At 44.9% G+C, this 26,117-nt stretch overlaps 1 protein-coding gene across 1 annotated transcript; it reads right to left on the bottom strand.

Annotated features, from left to right (window-relative positions):
• Nucleotides 1–59: 59 nt before the first annotated feature.
• On the bottom strand, nucleotides 60–26,117 carry F13B (coagulation factor XIII B chain). The gene is made up of 12 exons (XM_006130665.4): nucleotides 25,968–26,117; nucleotides 23,009–23,209; nucleotides 20,735–20,920; nucleotides 19,672–19,848; nucleotides 16,997–17,173; nucleotides 14,984–15,163; nucleotides 14,388–14,573; nucleotides 12,300–12,482; nucleotides 6,388–6,594; nucleotides 5,826–6,008; nucleotides 5,260–5,470; nucleotides 60–3,642 (listed from the first exon to the last, which is right to left on the bottom strand). The coding sequence occupies exons 1-12, from the start codon at nucleotides 26,029–26,031 to the stop codon at nucleotides 3,639–3,641; spliced, it is 1,959 nt and encodes a 652-aa protein (XP_006130727.2). The 5' UTR covers nucleotides 26,032–26,117; the 3' UTR covers nucleotides 60–3,638.

Raw genomic sequence — 26,117 nt, 5'->3', positions numbered from 1 at the left:
GAAAAAAAGCAATTAAAAAACTTTGTAACAAAGAGTCCTTTCAGGACTTCTTGCTACTATATAAAGGAACAAAAGGGTGCATAAGAGTCATTTTTAAAGCACATGCTCTCTGCCCTCTTATACATTCACTGGTACCTTCTCAACCCTGCTTAGCTTCCAACAATGAACTTCCATGTTTCTCAGGCATAGTGATGGCCATTCTGAAATGGACCTACACACCAGTTTTATCAAACATTACCCACTTCTGTTTGAGGTAGATTCTCATTTCACCAGAAGTATAGAAAACCTGCCCTTACTGCCACTATTGACTTGTATTTAGCTTGTGGTTCACTATGGCCCCTAGATTCCACAGTACTCCTTCCTAGGCAGTCATTTTCCATTGTATGTGTGTACAACTGATTGTCCCTTCTAAAGTAGAATACCCTGCTTTTGCAGTTATTGAATTTCATTTTATTTACCTCTGACCATTCTCCAGTTTGTCTAAATCATTTTGAATTATAATCCTATCCTCTAAAGCACTTACAACTCCTCCCAGCTTGGTGTCATTCATAAAATGTGCAAGTGAAATTATTCTCTCTCTTGTATTTCTTTCATTAATATTTCTCACGTTACAAAACAATGGCTCCATCCCATCTAAAAAAATCTACTAAAATAGGGCTGGATGTAAACTTTCTATCCACTTTTTAACATTAATTTATTCATAGAAAATATTTACTTACCCCAAAATGGGTTTTTCTTTAGAAAACTGAATATTTTTGGCTGAAGGTGGCTGACAGTGCTGATGGTCAGTGTACCAATCTTCCAGATCCAAGGTGGGAATGATATAGCTCAGGGACACCATCTGGAACTTGTGTCTGGCCAAAAATGTGTTGAGCTCTCTCAGGTCCAGGAGGGACCGAAGTCCCCTGTTTGACTTGGGAACAAAGAAATAACGGGAGTAAAAACTCCTGCCTCTGAATTCCTGAGGAACCTCCTCTACCTCCCTTAGGGTGAGGAGCATCTGTACCTCCTGCATCAGTAGTTGCTTGTGAGAAGTGTCCCTGAAGAGGAACAAGCAGAGGGAGTGGGAGGGCAAGGAAGGGAATCGAGTAACCCCTCCCCATTTTCCGGAGGACTCAGAAGTCTGAGGTGATTCCAGACCAGGCACAGTGGCAACAAGATAGTCTGTCTTGGAAGGGGCAACCAGGGAAAGTATGTACTGTTGCTGTGTCTCTGACTGAGGTAAGCATCCCACACCCCAAGCCCCTGCCCCAGCCCTTTCCCACACCCTAATTCCCTCCCAGTGCCTGCACTCCCAGCCCAGTCACTTCACACACCTCAAATCCTTCACCTCCAGCCACACCCCAGAGCCCAAACCTGCTCCCATGCCCCAATCTTCTGCCTCCTCCCTGAGCTCCCCCCAGACCCCACACCTTCTGCCCTAGCCTTCAGCCCACTTCAGCACCCTAACTCCTTCCCAGAATGAGCACCACACCCCATCCCAAGTCCCTGCCCTAAGTCCACTCCTACACTCCAAAATCCTTGGCACCAGCCCAGAGCCACTTCCTATAACCCAAACCGCTTATCAGCCCCACCCCAGAGCCCACTTCCCCATTGGTAGCCTACACCCCCTCCCATGGTGCAAGTCTCTGTCCCAGCCTAGAGTCCCTCCCTGCATCCTGAACTCCTCATTTGGTCCCACACAGGAGCCTAGAGGAGGCCCAAAGCCTCTGTGCCCCCTCTCCAAAGGGCTGTGTGTAGTCCATGACTGATTTTATTTCTGGGGACAGTGGCCCCTATAGAAAAAAGGTTACCCACCCCTGAGCTACATGGGGCCCATGCACAGTTCTGTGAGCCAACGGTCAGGGCAGTGTGTGTGTGTGTGTGTGTGTGTGTGTGTGTGTGTGTGTGTGTGTGTGTGTGAGAGTGTGAGTGTGGGGAGAGAGAGAGAGAGAGAGAGGCTACGTCTACACTGGCCTACTTTGAAGTAGGAATAAGACCCTCCGGAAAAGGGCACTTCTTCCGGAGGATCGGGGCCAGTGTAGACGCTCTTTTCCGGCTTTTTTAAAAGCCGGAAAAAAGCGGCGGACATTTTTATTTAAATGCCGCGGGGGATATTTAAATCCCCCGCGGATTTCCCTACGACGATAGGTGAAATTTACATGCCCCTTCCGGAAAAGGGGCCAGTGTAGACGTAGCCAGAGAGAGAGAGAGAGAGAGAGAGAAAGAGACTGAGAAAAGGTTTAACGTCCGTGCCTTTACCGCTAGGACCAGGGTCCTGTCGCAGAGGGCAGCCAACAGGCTGACAGACGCCCCAGAAGTTTATAGGGAGAACTTATTACATCTCAGATTTTAGCTGCTAGGATACAGGATCCCTTCACAGCGGGCAGTCTAGGGAAGACTGAGAGATGCCCCAACGGACCTGTCACCTGGGAGTGACACGATACAAAACGCCCAAGTTCTTCCTATACCTGTCCCTTATGACCGGCTGAAGTTCTTTTAAATTGTGCTTGGTTCTGTTACAGCAACTGAAGGAGTCAGGTTAAAACTTAAACAGTTACAGGTTTATTAAACAAGCTTATAAATCATATGGTTACAATGGCTATTGCTCTATTTCTTAACTGCTAGCAAATATAGATCTTAAAAAAAAGGTTACAAAGAACATAAAGATAGAAAATAGAAATAATGGTACCAAGTGACAGCTTAATCTTTAAAGAGCTCTAAGTCTATGTGTACACTTAAAACAAAAGACCATATCCAGGTACAATTTTTACCCCCTTCTGTGCCTCTCGACTCCAGCAGGTCAAGCCAGGGCTGGTCCCTCAATTCCTAGGGAAGATGAATACGAGGTGGGCGTCCCCGTGGAACCTCGGGAGGTCAAACACCTAACCCGACCAGCAGATAGATGGTAGATTGACACAGAGTAAATGTGCTGCTGGACCCATCTTTATACCCATAGGGACCCTTATCCTCTTTCTTATCTAAGATGCCAAATTGTACTGGTCCGTTTTGTGGCGCCAGTTCTTACAAGCAAGTTTCAACTTATTTTACACTTGCAAGAGATAGCTAAATTGTGAGTACATTTTTTTTTACTGGACGAGAGAGTCCTCCCCCCGTGGATGGCTGTGTGTTCATATCAATATGGGTTTTAGTCAAGGGCACTCCTCGGCAGCCTCTTGGTCAGCAATTGGCGTATCTCTGTTTACAGCCATTCACGGTGACACAGCCTGCCATATACTGAGCCTCCTGTTCAAGGCTTTCTGCTCTGTGTGCCCTGCATGCTTCAGGCAAGCAAAAATGGATGTTACAGGGGCGGTTCTTGTCTGGCTACAAGTTCAGGGGACAATCCAATGCTCATGTGTTACAAGTTGTGCATAGAAAGTACATGGACTATGGACAATTTTAGGGAATTGAAAATGGGCTGAATTACCAATACAAGATTGAAAGACAAAATAAAGCTTTTTTGTGACTTTTTTAATGTAAGGTTCACAAACCAAGAAAATATCCAATGCAAATACACATTTCATAAATTTTAAGTGGGATCAAATGTCAAACACTTTGTCTTTAACTAACTTGTAACTTTAGTAACATTTATGGATGTCTAAAGAAAATGTGACCTCCTTCACATTCCTTGAAGCATCATTTATGTTGTAGACTGCTTACCTACAAAAGCAAACACAATTGCTGTTAGTCTTTACAATACACAGTTTGTACATCTTCCAACACAGTTTTGTACAAGGTGGAGAGAATTGTATCAACAATGGCAAAGATCCATCAAAATGACATCTAACATGAATGTCAGTTCTTATGCATCTAATTTTAAATAAAACTGATGCTACATCATGCATGGTTTTATTTATTACTTTAGTATTCTATTAGGAATGGCTTTACCACAAATCTTATGTGATTTTTTTATTTCCCCATTCTAATTGAGGGAGTTATAGACAATGCTACATAGTGCACGGAAAATGTTGCAGGGAGTGAAGCAGTAATTGGAGTCCCATCACTGAAATTATCCTAATAGCATGTAATATCTATAACCAGCAGAATAGCTCAGATCAGATGCCACATGCAGTTTTCATAAAGGTTCTTCTTGACCTCCCCAATTGTCTAGTGTCACAACATATTGCAACAAATGAGCCCTAGACTGGGAGTATCATTGCTCAAGCTGGCATTGCTGCCAAAGTTGTATTCAGTCCTAAAAACTGAAAATTTAGTGGTCTCCAAAGATACTTCACTTTGCTCCTGGATATGCTCACACCTAGAGAAAAGAGGATGACAGCATCTGTTGTTGTTCTTGCTGGACAGAAGGTCTCCATAACACAGCGACTTTGAGGAAGTAAGCATTTTGATGCCCAAAGACAACCACCAAGTGATGTGCCTGACTCAGTCAGCAGCTTACTAGGGATCAGAATCAGCAAGATATTGTAAAATAGACTAGCAAACCCACAGTCATTTGACGGTATCCCTTCCTTAAAGATCAGACATTCTCAATTTTTCTCCACATAGGACAATCCTTTGAGTCATGGTAAGAAACTGAAACTGATTTTGGCAGCAGGAGTAGGTGTTAGGTTGCGGAATGTGGTAGCAGGAACCACTGAATTCGGATTGGATCAATCTATTCCTCCCTACTGCTATAGAAAGGCATCATTAGCTTGTTGCTTGCTTACGTGCAATTGGGAACAAGGCAACTGTCTCCCAACTATATTTAAGCAGAGGTTTCTTGGAACAAACCAAGCCATAGGCAAGTAGAGGGGAAAGAAAGAGACTTTCTCCTCTGTTTGCTCACTGTGGGTCCCAATGGTGACTATCATCTTATAGTCTCACCACAACTTTCAAGCCAGACTAATATAACTTTTCTAGAGGTTTCAGGCCCTAATATGTGAACTCCTATCATATAATACTTTTGAATCAGCCATCAGAAAACTACAGACATGTTTTTTTGGTTCCTGTCACTTTGGTTCTCTCTTGACCAGTTTCAACTCACTTCACACATTAAGACATTTAATTTTTTTCAGCAATTCTATAATAATTATTTCTTTTGATCCCTCTCCAACCCCCCCGCAAAAAGGACCAACCACAAAACTACGTGATTCCTAGAAGCCATATGTGAAATGCACATAAATATATTGGTTACATGCAAATACATCAGAGCCACAATTTAGTTGAGAGTCAATGTTAGTGCTGCTTAGTCATCTTGGGAGTGGTATCCCATAAACAGGATATGTATATATACATATGCATATATACATTTCAAATTAAATACCGCCTTCGCCTTACCTTCCTCTCTCAACACATCTTGGATAGGTCAGCTGTCCTCTGCTACACTGTACTCTGAAATCCAGCACTGAACTTGATGGTGCTCCATAATTATTCTCTTTACATAGAAATTCAATGTAGTCCCCGTGGAAAAAATAAGACTTATCATCAAAACTCCATCTCAATATTAAGTTATTTTTGTCCATTACATCCTTCGATAAAGTGCATGGCTCTTAAACACAGAAAGATGCATAGTTAATCTCCTTTATACTTATTAAACAGGTTAATATTGATTTATGAGACTGCATTATTTGGCAATAGCTAATATATTAAAATTAGACAAACACCTTCCTCTCTTCTGCTGTATTAGACTTCAATGACAGTACTTTAGGGTGATGCATGCATACTCTATTTCATATAGGCTCAGGAAAACAAACCAAACAACTGCAGGTTTGCCCAGAGAGGCTTCCAAAATTGCTCAAAATGAGAATTTAATTTGAAACCTGGACATTAATATTAAAAACCTTAAACAAAGTTCAATCAACTTCTATTGAGCTTGTCATTTAACAACAGCACATTTCACCTACCTATGCAGTCTGGTGGGGTAGTCCATTGTCCCTTGGAACAATAGATTCGATTGGCTCCTTGTAAGAAATAATGCTCAAAACAACTATATTCAACTGAAGAATCACTCTCATATTCGGTCTGCCGTGGGTCAACAACATCTCCATTCTCAATAACAGGTGGGGAGCCACATTTTTCTTTGGGATCTACATTAAATAAATAAGGTCAAAAACTGCAACAAAGACATACAATGAATCTAAGAGCAGAATCCGGCACCCATTTTAATGTTGCTACATAAACTTCTCACTTAAATATTTGAGCTGGGATTCTAAGCAGATCCTTGGTCTCCAAGTTTTTAGAAGGACAAGTCTCACCCTCCTTCTGCAGTCACCCCCAGAATATGTATTGCTCTGCTGTGTTCACATCATTTTAACATATATCTTTGCTATGGAAAGGACAATTTGACCCTAGATTTCTATTGCTATTAATAGCAGAGCGTAAATCTCTAATGTTCAAGCAAAGCAATCGCAGCGTGCCTGAATTGGATGAGTTATAATAGGATTGCAAAAATAACCACTGTTTTACCTTTCATAATGCATGTTGGATATCTCAGTTTTCCCTGGGTACACTGTACTGTTAGCTGAGACTGCATGCTGAAGGGTGACAAATAGTATCCTTGTTTACATACAAAATCTATGGTGTCACCATGAAGGAAAAATACCTCTCCTTCCAATCTCCATTTCATCTCTATGTTGTTATGGCTCATGTCATCCACACTGAGAGTGCACGGTTCTGAAAGACAAACATCTACATTTATACAAATTCTCAAACTTTAAAAGTTCTTAGCCAAAAGAGGCTTATGACTCAATGATCCTACAAACAGATTTCAACAGTATATGAAATGCTACAACTCCTTTAGATCTTTACTTACCATAAATCACAATTATAAAAAGGTAAAATTAAAGGTAAGCTGGGGAAGATAAACGCCCCCCATCACAGGGCACACACTCCTTTTGACACAAGCTTAAAGGAAATCAGGCTAATTCCTACCATTGGTGTATGTAGTATCTGAGGCTATGTTTATGGATGGTAAGTAACTCACTTCTACTGATGACAGAGATAAGAACAATGATTCTCCTTAGTTACCATGACTGGGGAAATATTTAAGAAGAAAAGAATCACCTCTCAAACTGACAGCAGTACTGCAGATGATAGATTTTGTCAGCCATTCCAGGACAAGGCTAGACAACAAATCGCAAGTTTAACTTGTTACTTAGATGCCTGACTGAAGAAGTGATTTAAGGGAGTGGTACTTCTTTAATTGTTTGAAGTGTTTGCTTTTTATTGGTTTTCTTTTGAATTGTTGTTTCTTTAGGTCTGTTTTGTTTTGGCTGTTTTTCAATTCATAGATATGCCCATTTTATAACATTCAAATAACTAGTAAAGATAATGACATTGGTCTTCCGTTTGCATAGGTATTGAAACCAGGAACTCGGGGTGCGACTTGAAGAGATTTCCATTATATACAAGATTTACAGTTCAGAGCATGCCCTCCATAAAAATTGTTGCAGCATCCCTGTCTGTTTGGGCTTTACTGTAAGATTTGACATTTTAAAGAAAAACTAGTTACTAGTAAGGTTCTGCTCTACCATTATTACCCTTTCAGTATGTATATTATTTTTATGACAGTTCTTATGAAGGGTGTTGAGCAACAGCACAGGAAAAGAAGGTGTCTCTTATCTAGAGAACAGGTAGGCTGTGTCTAGACTGGCCAGTTTTTCCAGAAAATCAGCCACTTTTCCGGAAAAACTCGCCAGCTGTCTACACTGGCCGCTTGAATTTCTGCAAAAGCACTGACTTCCTACTGTAAGAAATCAGTGCTTTTTGCGGAAATACTATGCTGCTCCAGTTCGGGCAAAAGTCCCTTTTATGCAAAAGTTTTGTGCAAAAGGGCCAGTGTAGACAGCTGAGATTTGTTTTCCGCAAAAAAGCCCTGATCGCAAAAATGGCGATTGGGGCTTTTTTGCGGAAAAGCTCATCTAGATTGGCACGGACGCTCTGTTCCAAAAATGCTTTTAACGGAAAACTTTTCCATTAAAAGCATTTCCAGAATATCATGCCAGTCTAGACGTAGCCGTACTGCCTGGGAAATGATCCTGCAAACTATGCCTCAAAACTCATTCAAGAGAACGATTAATTCTTTCATCCATCAAGTACTTGACTCAGCAAGTCTACCAAGAAAGATGTCATAGCGTTAGCACTTTGGGTATGTCTACACTACAAAGTTAATTCGAACTAACAGACGTTAGTTCGAATTAACTTTGATAGGTGCTACACTAGCGCTCCGTTAGTTCGAACTTAATTCGAACTAGGTAAACCTCATTCTATGAGGACTAACACCTAGTTCGAATTAGCTAGTTCGAATTAAGGGCTGTGTAGCCACTTAATTCGAACTAGTAAGAGGCTAGCCCTTCCCAGCTTGCCCTGGTGGCCACTATGGCCAACACCAGGGAAACTTGTCTGCCCCCCTCCCGGCCCCAGAGCCCTTAAAGGGCCACGGGCTGGCTACACAGTTTGTGCCAGTTGCAAGCCTGTCAGCACCCAGCCAGCAGACCATGCACCTGGCACAACATGAGCCAGTCACCCGATGCCACCCAGCCCCCCCCCCTCTTCCCGGGACCAGCCTGGCGGCTCCCAGGAGCCTGCCCAGGGCCGCAAGAGACGGGCGCCCGCTTGGTCAGGTGCGGAGATCGTGGACCTCATCGAGGTTTGGGGGGAAGCCTCCAACGTCCACGATCTCCGCACTAGCCACAGGAACGCGGCCGTGTACGGCCGCATGGCTGACAGCCTGACCGCCAGAGGCTACCAGCGGACCCGGGAGCAGGTCCGCTGTAAAATCAAGGACCTGCGGCAGTCCTACTCCCGGGCCTGCCTGCCAGGGGCTGACCCGGAGGCCTGCCCCCACTTTCAGGCCCTGGACCACATCCTGGGGGCTCACGCCATCCATGCCCCCCGGGTGGTCATCGACCCTGGGGCAGAGGGACCCGTCCCGGACACCGAGGAGGAGGAGCCGGAGGATGCCGAGAGCCAGGAGCCTGCCCAGGACCCACAAGGAACCCCACAGAGCACATCGCCTGTGTTGTCCGAGGCCGGGGAGGGCTCCACATGTGACTACCATCATGCTCCCCTTATGTGTAAGGGGGGGTGGGGAGAGAGGGAGCCCAGGGACCGTGCGCCTGAGTCTTGCCCACCATGGAGCAGCAGCTGGGTGTCATGCAGGGGCCTTGGCCTTGCAGAGGGGGGCTGGGTTTCACCCACCTTGTCCCCAGGGAGAACTGACCGATGATGATGCAGGCTCTGGTCAGCCTCGCATTGAAGGCCTGGCGGGAGGGGTTGAGGTGCCCCGTGTAGGGCTTCATGAGCCAGGGCTGTAGGGGGTAGGCCACATCCCCCCACCAGGCACACGGGCATGTCCACGTCCCCGTCCCTGATGTGGTGGTCAGGGAAGAAGGTCCCGGCCTGCAGACTCTGGCACACGGAGGAGTTCCGGTACACCCATGCGTCTTGTGCCTTGCCGGACCAGCCCACATTAATGTCCGTGAACTGGCCCCGGTGGTCACACGCGGCCTGCAGGAGGACGGAGAAGTACCCCTTGTGGTTCACATACTGGGAGGCCTGGTGTTCCGGGGCATGGATGGGGATGTGCATCCTGTCGATGGCCCCCCAAAGTTGGGGTAGCCGAGGGCGCCGAACCCCCGGATGACGGCGTCCGGGACGGCGAGGTGGACCACCCTGCGGAGCAGCACCCGGTTGATGGCCTTGACCACCTGCGGAGAGACACAGCAAAGTGCGAATCAGTGGGGCGCCCGGGTGGCTGGGAGTGTTCGTGCCCTGGCACTGCCCAATGGCCCACTCCCAGAAGCAAACCCCCCTGGGCGGCTGTAGTACAGCCAGGAGAAACCGGCTCCTCCGGTGCGGGGCACTTTCGCCTCCTCCCCCCCATCCTCCCATTTTCCCTGGGGCAGCCCATCCCCTCCTTGCAGCCCTCCTCACCCCCAGCCCAGTGGCCGGCAAGTGCCGTACCTGCATGAGCACCGCTCCGACGGTGGATCTCCCCACGCCGAACTGGTTCCCGACGGATCGGTAGCTGTCCGGCGTGGAGAGCTTCCAGAGGGCGATGGCCACACGCTTCTGGAGGGGGATTGTGGGCCTCATGCGAGTGTCCCCTCTGCGCAGAGCAGGGGCGAGCCACTCGCAGAGCTCCAGGAAGGTGTCCCTCTTCATCCTGAAGTTCTGGGTTCACTGTTGGTCTCCCCAGCGCTCCAGGACAATGCAGTCCCACCAGTTGCTGCTGGTGTCCAGACGCTAGATGCGGCAGGGCACGCCGGTGCCCGGGCGCCGCCGCAGCTGCTCCATGGCCCCCAGGGTGGCCAGGCGGAGAGGCAGGGGGCTGACGTGCACCAGGTGGTGCCAGGCAGCCTCCAGCCATTGCTGGCAGGCTTGCAGCAGCAAGTCCAGAAGGTGCAGGGCGAGCTCTGGCTCCATGTTGCCACCTGCGGCGGCGTCCCCGAAGAGAAGCACCGACACAGACGGGTGCAGACAAAAACGCTTTGCTGTCCCTCGGCGAGGTTGGCAAGCAAGCGATAAAGCTGAGAACAGGCTGTCCAGGGGGGTCCCTTTAAGCACGAGCCTCAGATAGCCTCAGACAGCAGCCACACAAAGCAACCACTGACCTGATGCCCTGCCAGAACCGGTTTCAGCCGCCCTTAAGTGCTCCCCAGCATCCAATCAGTGTGGATGCGCTAGTTCGAATTAGCAAAATGCTAATTCGAACTAGTTTTTAAGTCTAGATGCGCTAATTCAAATTAGCTTAGTTCGAATTAACTAATTCGAACTAAGTTAGTTCAAATTAGCGCTGTAGTGTAGACATACCCTTTGTGTGAGACATTGTCCACATTGTATGTAACTGAGCTCACAGCATTTCCCAGAGCTATATGTGTGTGTGTGTGTGTGTGTGTGTGTGTGTGTGTTTGTGTGTGTGTGTGTGTGTGTGTGTGAATATATGTTTGGTTTGGTTCTTTTTGTTGTTGTTGTTGTTGTTGTTTTACAAATCATGAATAACATAATACCAGGGGGCTGCACCCCCTGTTTGTTATTCTCGCCAAACCCCCCTCTCTGGGGGTAGGCAGCATTAGCTGTCCCCCTGGCTGCCGGGGAAAGCCAAGCTGAGGTGTGCTGCAGCTGCTGTTCTCTCCCTCCAGCCAACAGGGGGTTGGGTGGGGCCAAGGCTGTGGTGGGGCCGGCTCTCTCCCTCTGGCCACGAGGGGGGAGGGCGTGTGGCCGACCCAGCCCTTTCCTTCAGGATGCACAGGGTGTATGTGTGCAGCATGTAGCTCCACCCTGTGCCCCGCCTCCCCCCCCCCCCCGCGCAAAGGGGGAGACATTGTGGCTCACGGCCCCTCCTCTCCTTCCCAACCACACCAAACTCTGCACTCTTCCCCCCCTGGTGAGCTCTCCCCAGGCCCAGGTCCCCACCTTCCCCAGGCCCAGGGCCCCACCCGCTGCTGAGAGGGAGAGGGGCAGGGCCCAGGACAGAAGACTACAATTTAAAATTCTGGCAGCCACCCGCCACGTCACAATCACAAGCTACAGAGGTTCATAAACAGATGCCTGAGGTACATCCTTCACGTCAAATGGCAAGACTTTGTCACAAATGAGGAGCTTTGGAACAGAGCAGGACAAGAACCACTTGATGTTCAAATCAAGAGAAGAAAGTGGGGATGGCTGGACCACACTCTCAGAAAACCATCCTCCAGCATAGTCCATCAAACTCTCACATGGAACCCGCAAGGAAAACACAGAAGAGGAAGACTCCGGACAAAGAGGAGAAGATCTACTGAGATTGAAGGACAACAACTGGGGTACTCCTGGAGTCAGCTAGAAATTTTGTCTCGAGACAGAGTGAAGTGAAGGACACTTGTAGATGACCTCCACTCGGAGTATAAGGGTTTAAGACGACAACCTGTCACGTGGTGGATGACTGCTGGAGTTTTAAATTGCGTTGCCACTGGGCCGGTGGCGAGGCCCATGCTGGTGGAAGTGTCCCCCAGTCCCGGCTCCCTCCTGCAGTGGGCCTCTCCAATGGCTCCCCCTTCCCTCCTCCTGCCATGGACCTCGCCAATGGAGCTTTTTCACCCCCCTTGCAGCAGGCCTATCCACCAGCCCCTAACCCTCCCTACACCAGAACACTTTTCCTTCCACCCCCCCTCAAGGCACCAGCAGCAGCTTACCTTTAGTGCTGATGCCATTCGTGAGCCATAAGTTGCCTACCCTGCCGGGTTAGAAGGGGGAAGGAGGCAGGGTGACTGAGGGGGGAGGAGCTGTGGGACGCAGAGTGACATGATTACATCACTCTGTACGTCCCATAGGAAAAGTTTTCTTTATATATATATAGAGAGAGAGAGAGCGAGACTATCTAGTTTTGCTACAAGACTTACCTAAACAAGTTGGCTGAGTTGTCCATTTTCCTTGTACACAATGAACGGTTTCAGGACCTTCCAATATGTGGTACCGTTGGCATTTGTATTTCACTGAGGAACCTGTTGGGTAGCTTGTCAATAACGGTCCAAAAGTAGCACCGTTTTTAATTGCAGGTGGAGAGGGGCATGTTTCCCTTATTTCTAAGAAAGGAAACAAATCTGTAATCTCTCAAATGATAGGATGGGAATCAGCATAAGCAGTTTTCTGAGAAGGAAGTTAAAACTACACACTATATATAAATCGTGTTAAACAAAATTGCAATCTCTTCCAACAATTTAGTGACTCTTTTTAAAAAGCAAAAGGTTACAAAAAGGAAGGAAAGTACCAAGACAGGTCTATGCCTTACTGAGTCACCCTGCAAACTCATTACCATACTTATCCTTCCTGTACTATCCATGCCCCATCCAAATCCCTTTATCCATCACTCTTTCTTCTTGGGGGATGCTGACTGTAGATTTGTATGTTTACCTGGGATGGGGGTGTCTTTTTTTTTCTGAGGTGCTTAGCATATTTCTGGCAGCTTGAGAAAACATGAGGCTAAGAAGCATAAGCAGGGAAAACAGCAAAATAAAGACAAAACTTTAGCAGCCAGAAAATTGGCAGATGAAATCATGTGGGAAGCAAATATAAGGGAAAACAGTCCAGAAGAGCTGGCAGTTTTTAATAGACATTATTAAGGGCACGAGAGCAAAAGAAAGGCAGGAAGTATGCTAAGAAACCAACCTGGCTTAACTAGGAGATAACCAATGACTTAAAACTCAAAAGAAACATAAGAAGTGGAAACTATGGTCAATCTATGAAGTATAGATACAAAAAAAACTGACAAGGATGTAGGGACAAAATTAAAAAGGTGAAGACACAAAGTGAGATTCAAATAGCAAAAGAGTAAAAAGCAATTCACAAATACGTAAGAACGAAGAGGAAGACCAAGGATAAGGCAGGCCCATAGTCCAAAAGGGAAAGATAAAACACAGATACCCAGCTGCAAGTGTTATTTTTCAAGATGTGGCACAGCCATATTTTCAATTCGGTACATGCACCCCCAGCACACTGGAGCCAAAAAATGTTTTCCTAGTAGCACCCACTGGGGCAGAGTTCATGCCCGGCAGCCCTAGCTCTGTCCCGTGCAGCTCCAGCCTGATCAGTGTTCCCTTTAAGTTGAGTGCTTGGGCAGCCACCCAGGAGAGATTCATATACCATCCAGCTGATTAGCAGAGCGCCCACGGCAAGTAGCAGGTGTTTCTACTGGTGGTGCACGTCCATACAAGCTTCTGTATGCATAACAGAATGGATTCTGCACACGGATGGAACAAATTAGAGGAAACTGAGCCTGATCCCTTCAATTCCTTTGCGCTGAAGATCAGAGATACAGACGCCGATGGAGGGGGGCTGGAGGGAGCGTTGTGGAAAACATATCTGCATCATATGTTTAGAGAAGAGAAGACTGAGCGGGCACCTGATAACAGTCTTCAAGTGTGTAAAACATTGTTATAAAGATGAGGATGATGAACTGTTCTCCTTAACTACTGTGGACAGTTCAGGTACTAACGGTCTTAAATTGCAGTAAGGTATTTAGGTTAGACATTAGGAAAAACAACTTCCCAATTGTAAGGGAAGTCAAGCAATAGAACAAATTTCCCACTGAAATTGTTGAATCTCCATCAGCACTTGAGGTTTAGATATCACTTAGTGCAGGGGATGGGACTAGATGATCTACTGACGTCCCTACCAGTCCTACATTTCTATGAGTTTATGAAATCATAAACCATTCAGCAACAAAACAAAGACACCCCCCCCAAAAACAACTAATGAAGCCTCAGAGTTGGAGCATCAAAGACAAGAAAGCAGTTATAAAATGTTTGAATACAATCTCCTGTGCCAACGCAGATAATTAAGTGCAATATAACTGCAAATGCAGTAGTATAGTGACTAATGATAAGTAATAATGACTTAATCTAGCCAGTCAGGTTGTTCTAGCATCAACAATCTCTAGTATGGGAGCAGTTCCCTAGGAGGAGTTATAACACTGAAAACAGAATACTTACCAATACATTTAGGAAGTGATGTCCATTTTCCCATTATACAAGTTATTTCGTTTGATCCATTTGTACTGTAGCCATGATTACATCTGTATCTAACAGTGTCTCCTGTGTAATATACCTTGTCCTCAGTTATTGCTGTACCCTTTTCAATAGGAGGTGGCTGATCACATGGTCTTTTTTCTTTGGCTTCTAAAACCACAGCAAAAGAAATTGGAAACACCACTCTCATAATACTCATATTTACAAACTCTTTCGTCCCCAGTTGACGTCACATCCAAATGCCCAAGAAAAAAAGGATTGGCCTTATAGAGTTCCCAAGTGGCTAATAAATCAGGGATCTGTGGACCGGCTGGGACCAGTAGGGATCATAAAATTTGGATTCAGATTTATATCTATCTTCAGATCCTGGTTCTTCCTCACCCTGTCCCAAAATGAACAATACCTTTCTTACATAACACTTTGCATGCATAGGTATCAAAGGAGGTAAACATCACCCCAGTTTTAAAGATGGGTAAACTGAAACACAGGCATAAAGATTAAGACATTTTTTGAACTGGAGTTTTACTTCAGCTCCAAGCATGTGTAGAGTAACTACTAACCAATGCAACTTGGGGGTGAAGTCCATTTTCCATTCTCACACCGGATTTCGTCTGATCCTCTCATTGCAAAATTAAGCTGACAAGCCAAATGTACTTTGTCTCCACTATAGTATGTTCTTAAATCTGTGAGTATATTAACATTGGGAGGCTGAGGTGGAGGAGGGCATTTATTTCTTCTATCTAGAAAGAAAACACATATTTGGACATGTAGTGGAGGCTTTTTTAGATCATCAGGTTCACACATGCAGGCACACCCATGCCAGAGAAACAAATGTGAAGAAACCAGTAACTAGGGGTCACCAAATGAAATTAATAGGTACAGATTTAAAACAAACAAAAGGAATTTTTTCTTTACACAGTGCATGGTTGACCTGTGGAACTCCTTGCCAGAGGAGACTACGGAGACCAGGACTTTAACGGGATTCAAGAAAGAACTAGATACATTCATGGAGGTTAGGTCCATGAATGGCTATTAGCCAAGATGGGTAGGAACAAGTCCCTAGCCTCGGAGGCTGGGCATGGGTGACAGTAGAGGGATCACTGGATGAGTACCTGTTCTCTTCACTCCCTCTGGGGCATCTGGCATTGGGCTCTGTTGGAAGACAGGTTATTGGGCTAGATGGACCTTTGGTCTGACCCAATATCACTGTTCTTATGTTCACATTGCTACTATTATCTATTGGCCAAGCACTGACACATTAATTCTCACATTTGTACTACAGATGGTACAGGTAACAATTCTTATAATAAAGATTGCCTAACAATTTCTGTTGGAACACACTGTTTTTAATTGCCAAAAAAAATGGCCAAATTTTAACTGTTGAGGGTGAAATTTCCCATTTCGGCTGTCTACCTGAGACTAACTTTTCTTGTTGTGGCTGTTAAATGATTCAGGTAAATAGTGCAGATGCTTTCCAAACAAGACCAGGGGAAAATATGTTGTTTTGACCATTATCAAATTTTATTTTTTATAACTCTTGCATAAATAAGCTCCAGAGCCTCCACTTTTTGGAAAAAGAACTGAATATTTGGCTATGGAAACAAGGAGGTAAAGTATAGGTTGAACCTCTCTAGTCTTGTATTTTCTGGTCTGGTAACACCTGTGGTCCGGCATGATTTTAGTTAGCCACCTGTCTACTTATAGGTATGACCAAGTCTCCTACAGTCCCATAAAGTTTGTGTACAGTCATCAGTCCTGTATCTCAGTGTATTTTTCTGTTATTTAACTCTAATTTACCCACAAATGTCTTCTAAGAGCTCAGGAAGCAATGGAAGTGTTGGTAGTGCTGCTAGACAATATTGACCCTCCTGCCCCATGGTTCGGCAATATCTGAGGGTGCCAGGTTAGAGAGGTTCAACCTGCAATGGAATTTCTGCCATCTCCCTGAATATGTGTCATAGTCTCTGAAACCTGCACCTAATACACGGTAAGTAGAAGTTAGTTAGAATTAGGCAGCTAAATTTTCTGAAGATTATATCTGCACTGAGCAGGCTCCATCTTCTCGGTTATCTTATGCATGTTACTTTCCCACACAGGAACTAAGCATGCACCATCTTGGGATTGAGGGGCAGAGCAGGACTTTCCTTGAAATTGTTGCACCCAGCTGCTGCATGACACTTAGGCTTTCAAAAACTAAGAGGAGGAAGAGAGTCTTTCTGAGCTGTCCAGGCTCCTTCTCCTGGCACCCAGGCAGTGTGAAGAAAGCAGAAAAGTAGTCTGACTTAAATGCAGAGGGATAAAGAACAAGGATGGGGAGCTAAGGGGCAAAGGTAAGGAGGCACATACAGAGATGGGGCTGGGAGGCAAAGGTAGAATAGTAAGTGGTAATGTAATTAAAGACTACCAATGCATATGCACAAGGGGGTTGAATTAAGTCAGCACAGGTAGGGTTAAGTCTGACATTTCCTAACTATTGAGGATTTGACTTTCCTTAATATTATTTTAATGCATATTTAAAAAAATGTAATAAGAAGAGTGGTGCAGGGTAAAAAGAGGTACATGGAGAGAGTTACCTTCACATATTGGAGGCTCTGGATACCATCCAAAGTCATAACACTGAATTAAATCAGATCCTTTCACAGAGTAATTTTTCTGACACAAAAACTGAACCACGTCTCCTTCTTCATAGCTTTTCTTCATGGGATAGAAATTCCCATGTTCTATCTTGCTTAACAAGGAGCATGTTACTTCTAGAAAGAACACACACATGGTGTAAAACAGATTTGTACTCACCTTTTGTAACTGCTGTTCTTCAAGATGTGGTGTTCATATCTATTCCAATTAGTTGTGTGCACACCACATGCACAACTGTCAGAAAGTTTTATCCTAGCAACTACCCTAGGGAGCCTCTTGGAATGGTGCCAGTGTAGCACTTTAAATATGACTTTGCCAACCTGACCACCCCTCGGTTCCTTCTTGCCGCCTACTCTGAGAGCGGGGAAGGAGAGTGGGTAAATATGAGCAACACATCTTAAAGAACAACATTCACAAAAGGTGAGTAACTGTTTTGTTCTTTGAATACTTGTTCATACGTACTCCAATTAGGTGGTTCACAAGCCTTACCCAGGAGGAGGGGGCACAGTCAACAAGTTGCCGGCTGAAGCACCACTGTGCCAAACTCCACATCCTGTCTGGATTGATGCACAATGGTGTAGCACGACATGAAGGTATGGACAAAAGGCCAAGTCACAGCTGTGTAGATCTCCTGGAAAGGAACATGAACCAGGAAAGCAGCCAAAGATGCCTGCTCCCACAGGGAGTGCACCATGAAAGGTAGCGAGGGAATCTTGGCCAAGTCATAAGTCCAAATACATGCCATGATCCAGGAAGAGATACGCTGCACTGATACAGGCATCCCCGTCATGTGATCTGCCACTACCACGAACAGTCATGGCGACCTATGGTCAGGGTTTGGAAAGGTCAGTGTAGAAGGCGAGGGCCCTTCTGACATCAAGAGAACATAGCCTTTGTGCCCTTGAGTCTTTGTGTAGCTTCAGTTAAAAACTGGCAGGAAAATACCATGACTGGTAAGAAAGGCCGGGATCACTGTCAGAAAAAACAGTGTATGGAAGACCAGACATTAAGAGCCCAAAGCTTAGAGACTTGCCGGGCTGAAGTGATGGTTACCAGAAAAGCCACTTTTTATGAGAGGTACAGGAGGGAGCATGTGGCTAACAGCTTGAAAGGGGGTTCCATAAGTGTGGAGAGGGCTAGGTTGAAATCCTAAGTTGGACAGGATGCTTAGCCAGTGAGTGGAGTCTGTCTAATAACCTTGAGGAATCAGGGAGCTCATGAAAACTGAGCGACCTGCGTCGCCTGGATAGAACACCGATATGGCCACCATATGTAGCTTAAGTGACAAGGTTACTAGGCCTTGCTGTTTAAAGGAAGATGAGTATTCAAGCACCCGAGGGATGGAAGCAGACATGGAACCTACACCGCACTGGAAGCGCCAAATGGTGCAGAGGCTCACAGTGCCACGTGGGTATTGGTGCCGGGGGTCTGGGATCTTGCAGAGAATCCAGATCCTGCCCAGGAGCAGCTGTCTGGAGAAACCCTTGAATGGGAGCGGCTCCAATAAGGCCAACCACGGAACCGTCACCATGAATCAGACTGGCACTGCATGCTGGGACTCTGAGCAGCAGGGCCCAGCATCTGATGCAGGCAGACCCATCATGGCCTGCTTCCCCTTAGATGGCTGATAGGGAACGGTCAGTGGCCTGTCCTGGATGACAGGGGACTTTGGTGTTGTGCTTTCTATTAGGCCCCATGCCAGCTCAAAGGTGTCCACCATGAAGGAGTCTGATCTCCACTGACTCTAGTCTCAGTTTTTCCAGCAGGTTGGGGCTCAGCTTCCAAGATGTACATAGCATTGGAGGGCCAGGTGGTGCAGTTGGAGCTGAAAAGGGCATCAGTGCCATTATTCATTTCACCCTAGAAGGCTTCACCGGGGAATGGGACCAACGCTGGGATGCCAATGGCTTTAATGAACAACAGTGCCAGAGTTGACATGCTGAGTCAGCCTTCTGCACCATCTCCGTGACCGACAGCAGTGCGCTACACACCAACGCACTCAGTGCCATGCCTTTGCGGGTGAACTCCATGAGGAGCTGCTTTAGGTGAAAGTCCCGCTCCTTTCTTGTTTGAAGGCCTTGCAAAATCTACACCAGTCCACCTGGTAGGCCTCTCCCAGTCAGTGAAATCCCAAGACATGGGGGATGCTCGTAGGCATAGGCTTCACACAGAAACTGCAGGGCTTGAAGCCTTGTGACGTGGGCATGACCTCAGGTCCATGAAAGGACACGGGCAGGAAGGGGAATCCCCTCCACAACCACTACAACAAACAATAGACTAATTAGCTAACTAGCTAAGAAAAACAGAAAGAAGTCAACAAGCTAGAGAGACACATGGATTACCGGGAAGACAAGAGAGCCACAATTCCAACAACCGTCATCGGTGGTAAGAAGGAACTGAGGGCTAGTTAGGCCAGTAAGGTCACAGATAGAGTGCTGCATCTATGCCATTCCAGGGGGCTCCACAGCTGACCTAACAAGTAGTCACTAGGGTACAATGTTCTAACGGCTGTGCACACAGTGCGTACACACCTAATTTGAAATGATACGAGCAAGCACTAAAAGAATACCAGACTTTTGAAGATGCGGGCTGAATCAATTTAAAGACTACATACTACTGCAGTTCGGGGTGAGGGACCATCCAAATGTCCGACAGACTGCCTCTTCAGAAGTATTTCCTCCTGTGGTGTGGTATCCCTCGTCACATTCGTATATCAGTGTTTCATTCAGTTTGAGGATTCGCTGGGTAGTTGAGTAGCGGCCATGATGCAAGTCTGGTACTAAACAGCTCTCTTAAAAAAAAAAAAAAAAAAAAAAGTACATACATTTTGGAGTTTGTTTCACTTAAAGTTACATGACATTGTAGGACTTTTCTCTTTGTTTTAGTAGACTATTCAAATTTGGCACAAAGCTTTGCAATTAATTTGTAAATAGCAATAAACTCCAGTTATTCAAGTTCTTTGATCTATAATACCAACATTCACATGCAGCAGTAAGTGTATTATGTGTGACAACAAGATTTAGATTACACTAGAGGGGTAGTCATAAAAATGTTGCACTGTTCAAAATGGAAATAGCAATAGAAGTGGGACCTTCCCTGTATCAGAGAGAATCAAGGCCCAAAGAGTTCTCTTCAGGCACATCTTCTGTTACTATAGCGGAGGGCAGCCAGCCATGGACCAGAAAAAATATTCTGAACTATAAATACCACTCCATAGATATACCTCACAAATTCACCATTAGGAAGAAAGCAAGGAGCTGGCACCTAACTTATAATGTAAACGTGTGGCAATGTGACCTCATCACTTATTGTCATTCAGTGCTATGGTATTTGTACAATAGCTCCCTTTCTGACGTTAATATCCCAACAGTGGAATGACACAGCAGCATTCAACGTAAAACAGTATTTATCCTGTAAGGTTTCAGTCATTTAAGCAATGATCTACCTGACTGGCCCATGAGTCTATATTCATGACCTTTACATGCAGGCTTAACTTTATGCATGTGAAGTGAGCAGCTCCAATGGGTGTAAATTGACATAACTCCATTCACTTCCAGCCAGCTGACATTTTGCCCCTGAGAGTTTAAAGCTGCCCTGACAGACAGAAACTAGCTCTAAGGGTATCAAAGCAGCAAAAATACAAAGAAAGTCAGTTAAAGAGGAATGTAAATTCATACCAAACTTTTTAGCGCAGCTTGGATGAGAAGACCATCCTTCTGGAAGGCAGTACACTAATTCTTCAGTATTACCTCCTGGAGTTTGATAACCAGAAGCACATCTGTATTGCAATTGTTCCTGTATTTTGTAGGACACTTTTGTATCTAAGAAGATGCCATTTTCCAACAGGGGTTTGCTGCATTTTTCTACATGGAAATAAGTAGCTTGATTAGAAGGAGGCCACAGAGTATCATGCTTCTCTCTATAACTTTATATTACATGGGTATTGTCTGCTTCCTGGTCCCTGTATCCCTTTGCCTACAGTGAGGGGCTGAAAAACTCAGAAATCGGTCCATTTGCTTACCTTCCTGACATAGTAATAACAACCCAAACTCAAATAGGTATTTTAACTGTTGACAACAGGAAGATATTGAAAGTCACCTAGTTTGGTCACTATGGACAGTGGTGGGGTTCTTGCCAGACTTAACTACTTGCCTTATTCCCTTCCACATCACTATTGAAGCTGCAGTTCACACCACGAGTTCTGGAGTGATGGAGCCAGTCTTGAGCACTGGAGAAATTACCTAACTTTCAGGCTGCACGACTCTCCCTCAGTGGGTAGAATAGGAGGACTGGCAAATACACTGTGAAAGTTCTCCCCACACAACAATTAAAGATCACAGGCAAGAGAACGGATGGCCATGAGCAGGTCATAAGCAGCAGAATTAATAGGGAGTTTGGTGGCTTCACTGTCTCCTGGCCAAATGTGCCCTCTATTTCTTTTTAATTTTATTTTAAGAGGCACAGATGTTCTCCTCATTCCCCTGTAACTCCAGAACTTGATGTTACTGCATGTATTGCTGGAACCTGATGTTACTGCAGTCAGCTATTGCATGTGCCTGGCCTCTGAAAACCAAATACCACATACCAGAAATCATCTTAGGGGCAAGGCCAAACAGCTGCATTTTTTTGCAGTTTCTGCTAATCAAAATGGAAGGATAGGACAGAAAGTTAATATACCATCAGAATCAAAGGACAGTTAACTTTAGTTTTAAGCACCCTGGCATATAAACAATATTGTTGTTATAACTAGCGATATTAGGAATGGTTTGATAACTAGGAGCATGGTGAGACCCGCAAGTCACTACAAGTCATGTGCTTTTTTTTAAGTTAGCTATAAGAGATCAGGCAAGAGGATGCAATCTGGAACACTCCAAAGAAGCTTTTCTCTGGGCAAGGAGATGGCACCTAAACTCCCCAACAGCTGAATGGAACAAGTGTTTCTGGTAGTCTAGTTGTTGATTACCAAACTCTCTCAGACTTTGGGTAAATATAAATGGCTAATAAGCTCTGAATCTAGTACTACTGTGTGTGTGCGCGCGCACTTGAGACCTAATAAGAAAATGTAACTTCAAGTAAAAGCACTCATGTTTGTACTGATCACTCTCAGACAGAGGAACTTTGTCCCCCTTGATTTATTCCTGGCACCACCTGAAGGGAAACAGTTGTTACCACAGCTCTGAGTTTTAAAAACCCTGGCTAATTCTCTAAAAAATATTTGGGCTGCTATCGCTGTCTGAGGGAGCAGCCCACCAGTCACCTGCTGGCAACTCCTGCCAAAGTGTAGCTTTTACTTTGTTTAATCTTTGCTGATGAGCCAGAACAATTCTGAATGGGGGGGGGGGGGGGCGCTTCCAGCTCCAAGAGGAAAAGTTATTTGAGATGAGAAGAAGCAAGGGGAAGTAAAAATCTGTCTGAAACTAGTCATTTACTCATTATGGAGGATGGTAAGGCAGTCTAGTCCCACCTGAATAAAACCAGTAAGGAAAACACAAAAGCTGAAAATATAAAATAATTAGAGATGTTCTGATCAGAAGAACAAGTACAGTGAGGTCAGACCAAAGGTTCAGCCAGCTCAGTATTCTGACTTCCAACAATGGCTAATGCCAGGTGCTTCAGAAGGTATTCAGAACAGGGAATCATCAAATGATCCACCCTGTTCCCCATTCCCAGCTTCTGGTAAACAACATCTCTGCCCATCATGGCTAACAGTTCACAAAGAACCCAACCTCCCTTTATTTATCTGACTTTACAAAATGACATTACAGCCTTTGGTACTGATTTTCAGAGACAGATGAAAAGTGTTGATTTTCACTTCTGCTTCCTAATTTTTCCCTAATTTATGGTCTCATTACTACTCCCTCATTACTACTCATTACTACACCCATTGATTTATGGGTGAAATCAATTAAAATTTCCACAAGAAATAAAAAATGCCACTGAAATTGACTTACTGTAACAGTTGGGTGCTGGTGACCATCCTCCTTCTGTGCATGTTATTCTTCCATCTTGACTTCCAGATTCAGTTGTATAGCCCGCCAGGCAGCTGTAGTAAAGCTTTTTTTCTTTACTCATTGGAAAATAGTAACTTTTAAAACTATAATAATACTGGGCTATCTTCCCATTTTCTATGAGTGGCAAATCACAAGGCTTATCTAAAAAAGATTTAAATTATGTTTTGTTCATTATAAATTTCCCCATGCATGTAACTGCTTTCTGGATGAATTTAAACCTAACTGGCTTGGCTGAATTCTGTACAGATATCTAGGGTTCAGACACAAGGCCCCATTCTGCAATCACTTACCCTTTGAACTTATACTTCACTTACCAAGTAGTTAGCAATTACACAGGTTAAACCTCATAAATCCAGGACTCATCTGAAGGATCACGGATGTTTCTGGACCAGAAAGCCCGATATTCAAATGTGAGTCAGCTGGGAGTCTGGTGGCGGGGGCCAGAGACCTCGTACCCAAGGGGGGGGCCAGCAGCTGGTAAGCCCCATCCCTGAAAAGCCCCGGCCAGGTGGAGCAATAGCAGAGCTGACAAGCCACATCCTTGGGGAGCCTTGGGGGGGTGGGGCGCAGCAACAGTGGGGCCATAGACAATTGGTGAGACACATCCCAGGGTGCCCTGGCTGGGCGGGGCAGAAGCGGGGCCATGACGGCTAGGGAGCTCTAGGGAAGCACCAGCCAGACCGCAGTTCCTGAGACGAAGCCAGGAAGTAATGGAGCTGCCGCCCAGTGGCAGTGGGGCTGGAGCAGAGCCAGCCACAAAGAAGGGGCAGCGAGCTGGGATGCCGGTGGCAGGGGACCTCCACTGATCCAGCAAATTCCCTCATTCTGGAGGTATCAGGTGTTGGACCAGAGAGCTCCAACCTGTTCTAAAAACCAAGACTTTTTTCCACTGTCCCATACTACAAGGATATGGGCATATGCAGTAAAACTAAATGGTAATATATTTACAAAAGTGATGTCAAACTTACATCCTAAGGGATGGCTTCAGGCCACTTGATCTGTTAATTGCCTGCTAGACATATTCAGACGGTCTAGAACTTTTTTCCCCTAAAAGAGTTTCTAGGCCTCTTGGGTGTAAAGAAAAGCTTCTAAACATGCACTGAGCATAACTGATACAGTGGGTGTGTCTAGACTACAGGGTTTTTTTGAAAAAACTTCCCCTGCGTCTAGACTGCTGCCGCGTTCTTTCGAAAGTAAATTGAAAGAACGCAGCAGTTTTTTCAACCGCAGTAAACCTTATTTTATGAAGAATGACGCCTTTTTTCGAAAGTGCCCTTGAATGCAAACAGAGCTTTTTCGAAAGAGAGCACCCAGACTGCCTGGGTGCTCTCTTTCGAAAAAGCGGCTTGCTTTTTCAAAAGAAGTGGTTGCAGTCTAGATGCTCTCGTTCGAAAGAGGCTTGTAGTCTATATGTAGCCAGTGACATCTCCTCAAATCTGCAGTCAGCCTGAAAAATGACTGGGAAAATGACCCCTGAAGTGTTAGCGCTAAAATCGAACAATATTTCCATATTTCGGTGTCAACATTAGCTATTTGATTGCTGATCATTTTAGCAGATGAAATGCAGAAGATAGAGCAATGAGGCCACAGCAATGTGGGAAAGGAAGGCTGGGAAGGAATGCACAGAGAAGAATGGAAGAGAAAAATGAGGCTGGGGGAAAAAAGTGAAAAGAGAGGGCTGGAACAGCTGTGGCTGTAAAAGAGAGCATGTTTTCCCACTGAACAGTGTTGAATGTCACATGGTAGTGAAAAAAAAACCTTAAATAAATCTTAAGTATTTAGATACTATTCTTTAGGCCAGATACTGCCGAGGCTCTGGTTGCAAACCCAACTGTGACATCAGCAGGAAATGGCTGGGGACTGGAGAACTCAGTCGTAAGTTATATCTTTGCTCATGGGCTATGGCTTAACATGGGATGTGGTTCTCTGCCTCAAGGGAATTGGCACCCCTGCATTTTTTTTTTGTTAGAAGAAAGGAAAGTAGCTGCTTCTTCCTAGTAACCATTATTGACATCATCAGGCGTGATCCATGGCTTACTGGATTAACATATTGCTCTATTAAACTAACTTGAAATCCCTGCATTCCTGATCCTTTGAACAAGTGTAAAAAGAGAAAGGAGGCATCTTAGTTCAAGACTGTCCTACCTAGAGAGCAGTCTGTAATCTGGTCTGCACTCTGGAAGCTACATGGCAGGAATTTATAGACCGATAGCCAGTAATTTCTTCATAGCAGAAAAGCTAAAGATATAGACAGAGCAGATGGATTTAGTTAGAAGTGACCCAGCCTGAAATAAATACATGATAAAAAATAAAATATAATAATAGTAAAAAGGTAAAAGACAGGATAGCAGTGAGTTGCTATGGTATCTAGTGATGGTAATAGTTCTAAAAAAATCTTGGTTTCTAGAGAACAGGGATTAAGGGAGCAGTATCCCATTCTGTAGACCAGAAACAAGAGGCCCAGAGCTGTATCTTAGGTTATTAGTTGTAGACTAGCATTTTATTCCCTACTTCCATTTTACCTTAAGTCAGTGTACCTTCAGCAATGCAATTCACATGATTTGTCTACAAATAAAATGGAACTAAAGCCTGTCTAGGACATGGTTCCAGAAATAACAAAATGGGATGATCATCTGTCAGTATCTGAACCATTGTCCAGGGTTGTTATACCTGTGTCCTTTTCAAGGTTCAACATAGCAACAGTTAATTCTTCAATAACAAGTGTTCAGTCAAGAATATTAGAAATACAAATACCACAAGCAAAAATGTATCTCCATTAAGAATCAAACTATCAAATTAAAGTCACTGCATGCAGCATTTTTCTGAGAGCGATGTATAAATGATATGATCTAGAATATCATATTCTTTTATAAATAGAAGAATGCCTTAGTACTTTTACCTTCTGTAAAAGTTTCTCCTGAATCAACCAACATCATGAGAAAAATCCAGCTTTTAAATCCCATATTTAGTGCTGTCCCTAACAGTAGATTTCACCATTCTGTGAACACTAGTGGTTAACTCAATATCACTTTTGAAAAATCAGTTAATT

The sequence above is a fragment of the Pelodiscus sinensis genome, chromosome 9 (genome assembly GCF_049634645.1).
Source record: "Pelodiscus sinensis isolate JC-2024 chromosome 9, ASM4963464v1, whole genome shotgun sequence".
NCBI classification, from domain to species: Eukaryota; Metazoa; Chordata; order Testudines; family Trionychidae; genus Pelodiscus; species Pelodiscus sinensis.
The sequence above is the reverse complement of the archived record's forward strand: the minus strand, read 5'-3'. Positions and strand labels throughout refer to the sequence as shown.

Bases quoted from the DNA above. Each gene is read 5' to 3' on its own strand.
- F13B (XM_006130665.4), bottom strand. From the start codon at position 26,031: ATGGGATTTAAAAGCTGGATTTTTCTCATGATGTTGGTTGATTCAGGA. The intron at 17,174-19,671 runs GTATGTAGTCTT...TGTTCTTTCTAG, and splicing joins CCTCACCCCGAACTGCAGTA to AAGTAACATGCTCCTTGTTA. The intron at 6,009-6,387 runs GTAAAACAGTGG...TATTTAATGTAG, and splicing joins TCCAACATGCATTATGAAAG to ATCCCAAAGAAAAATGTGGC.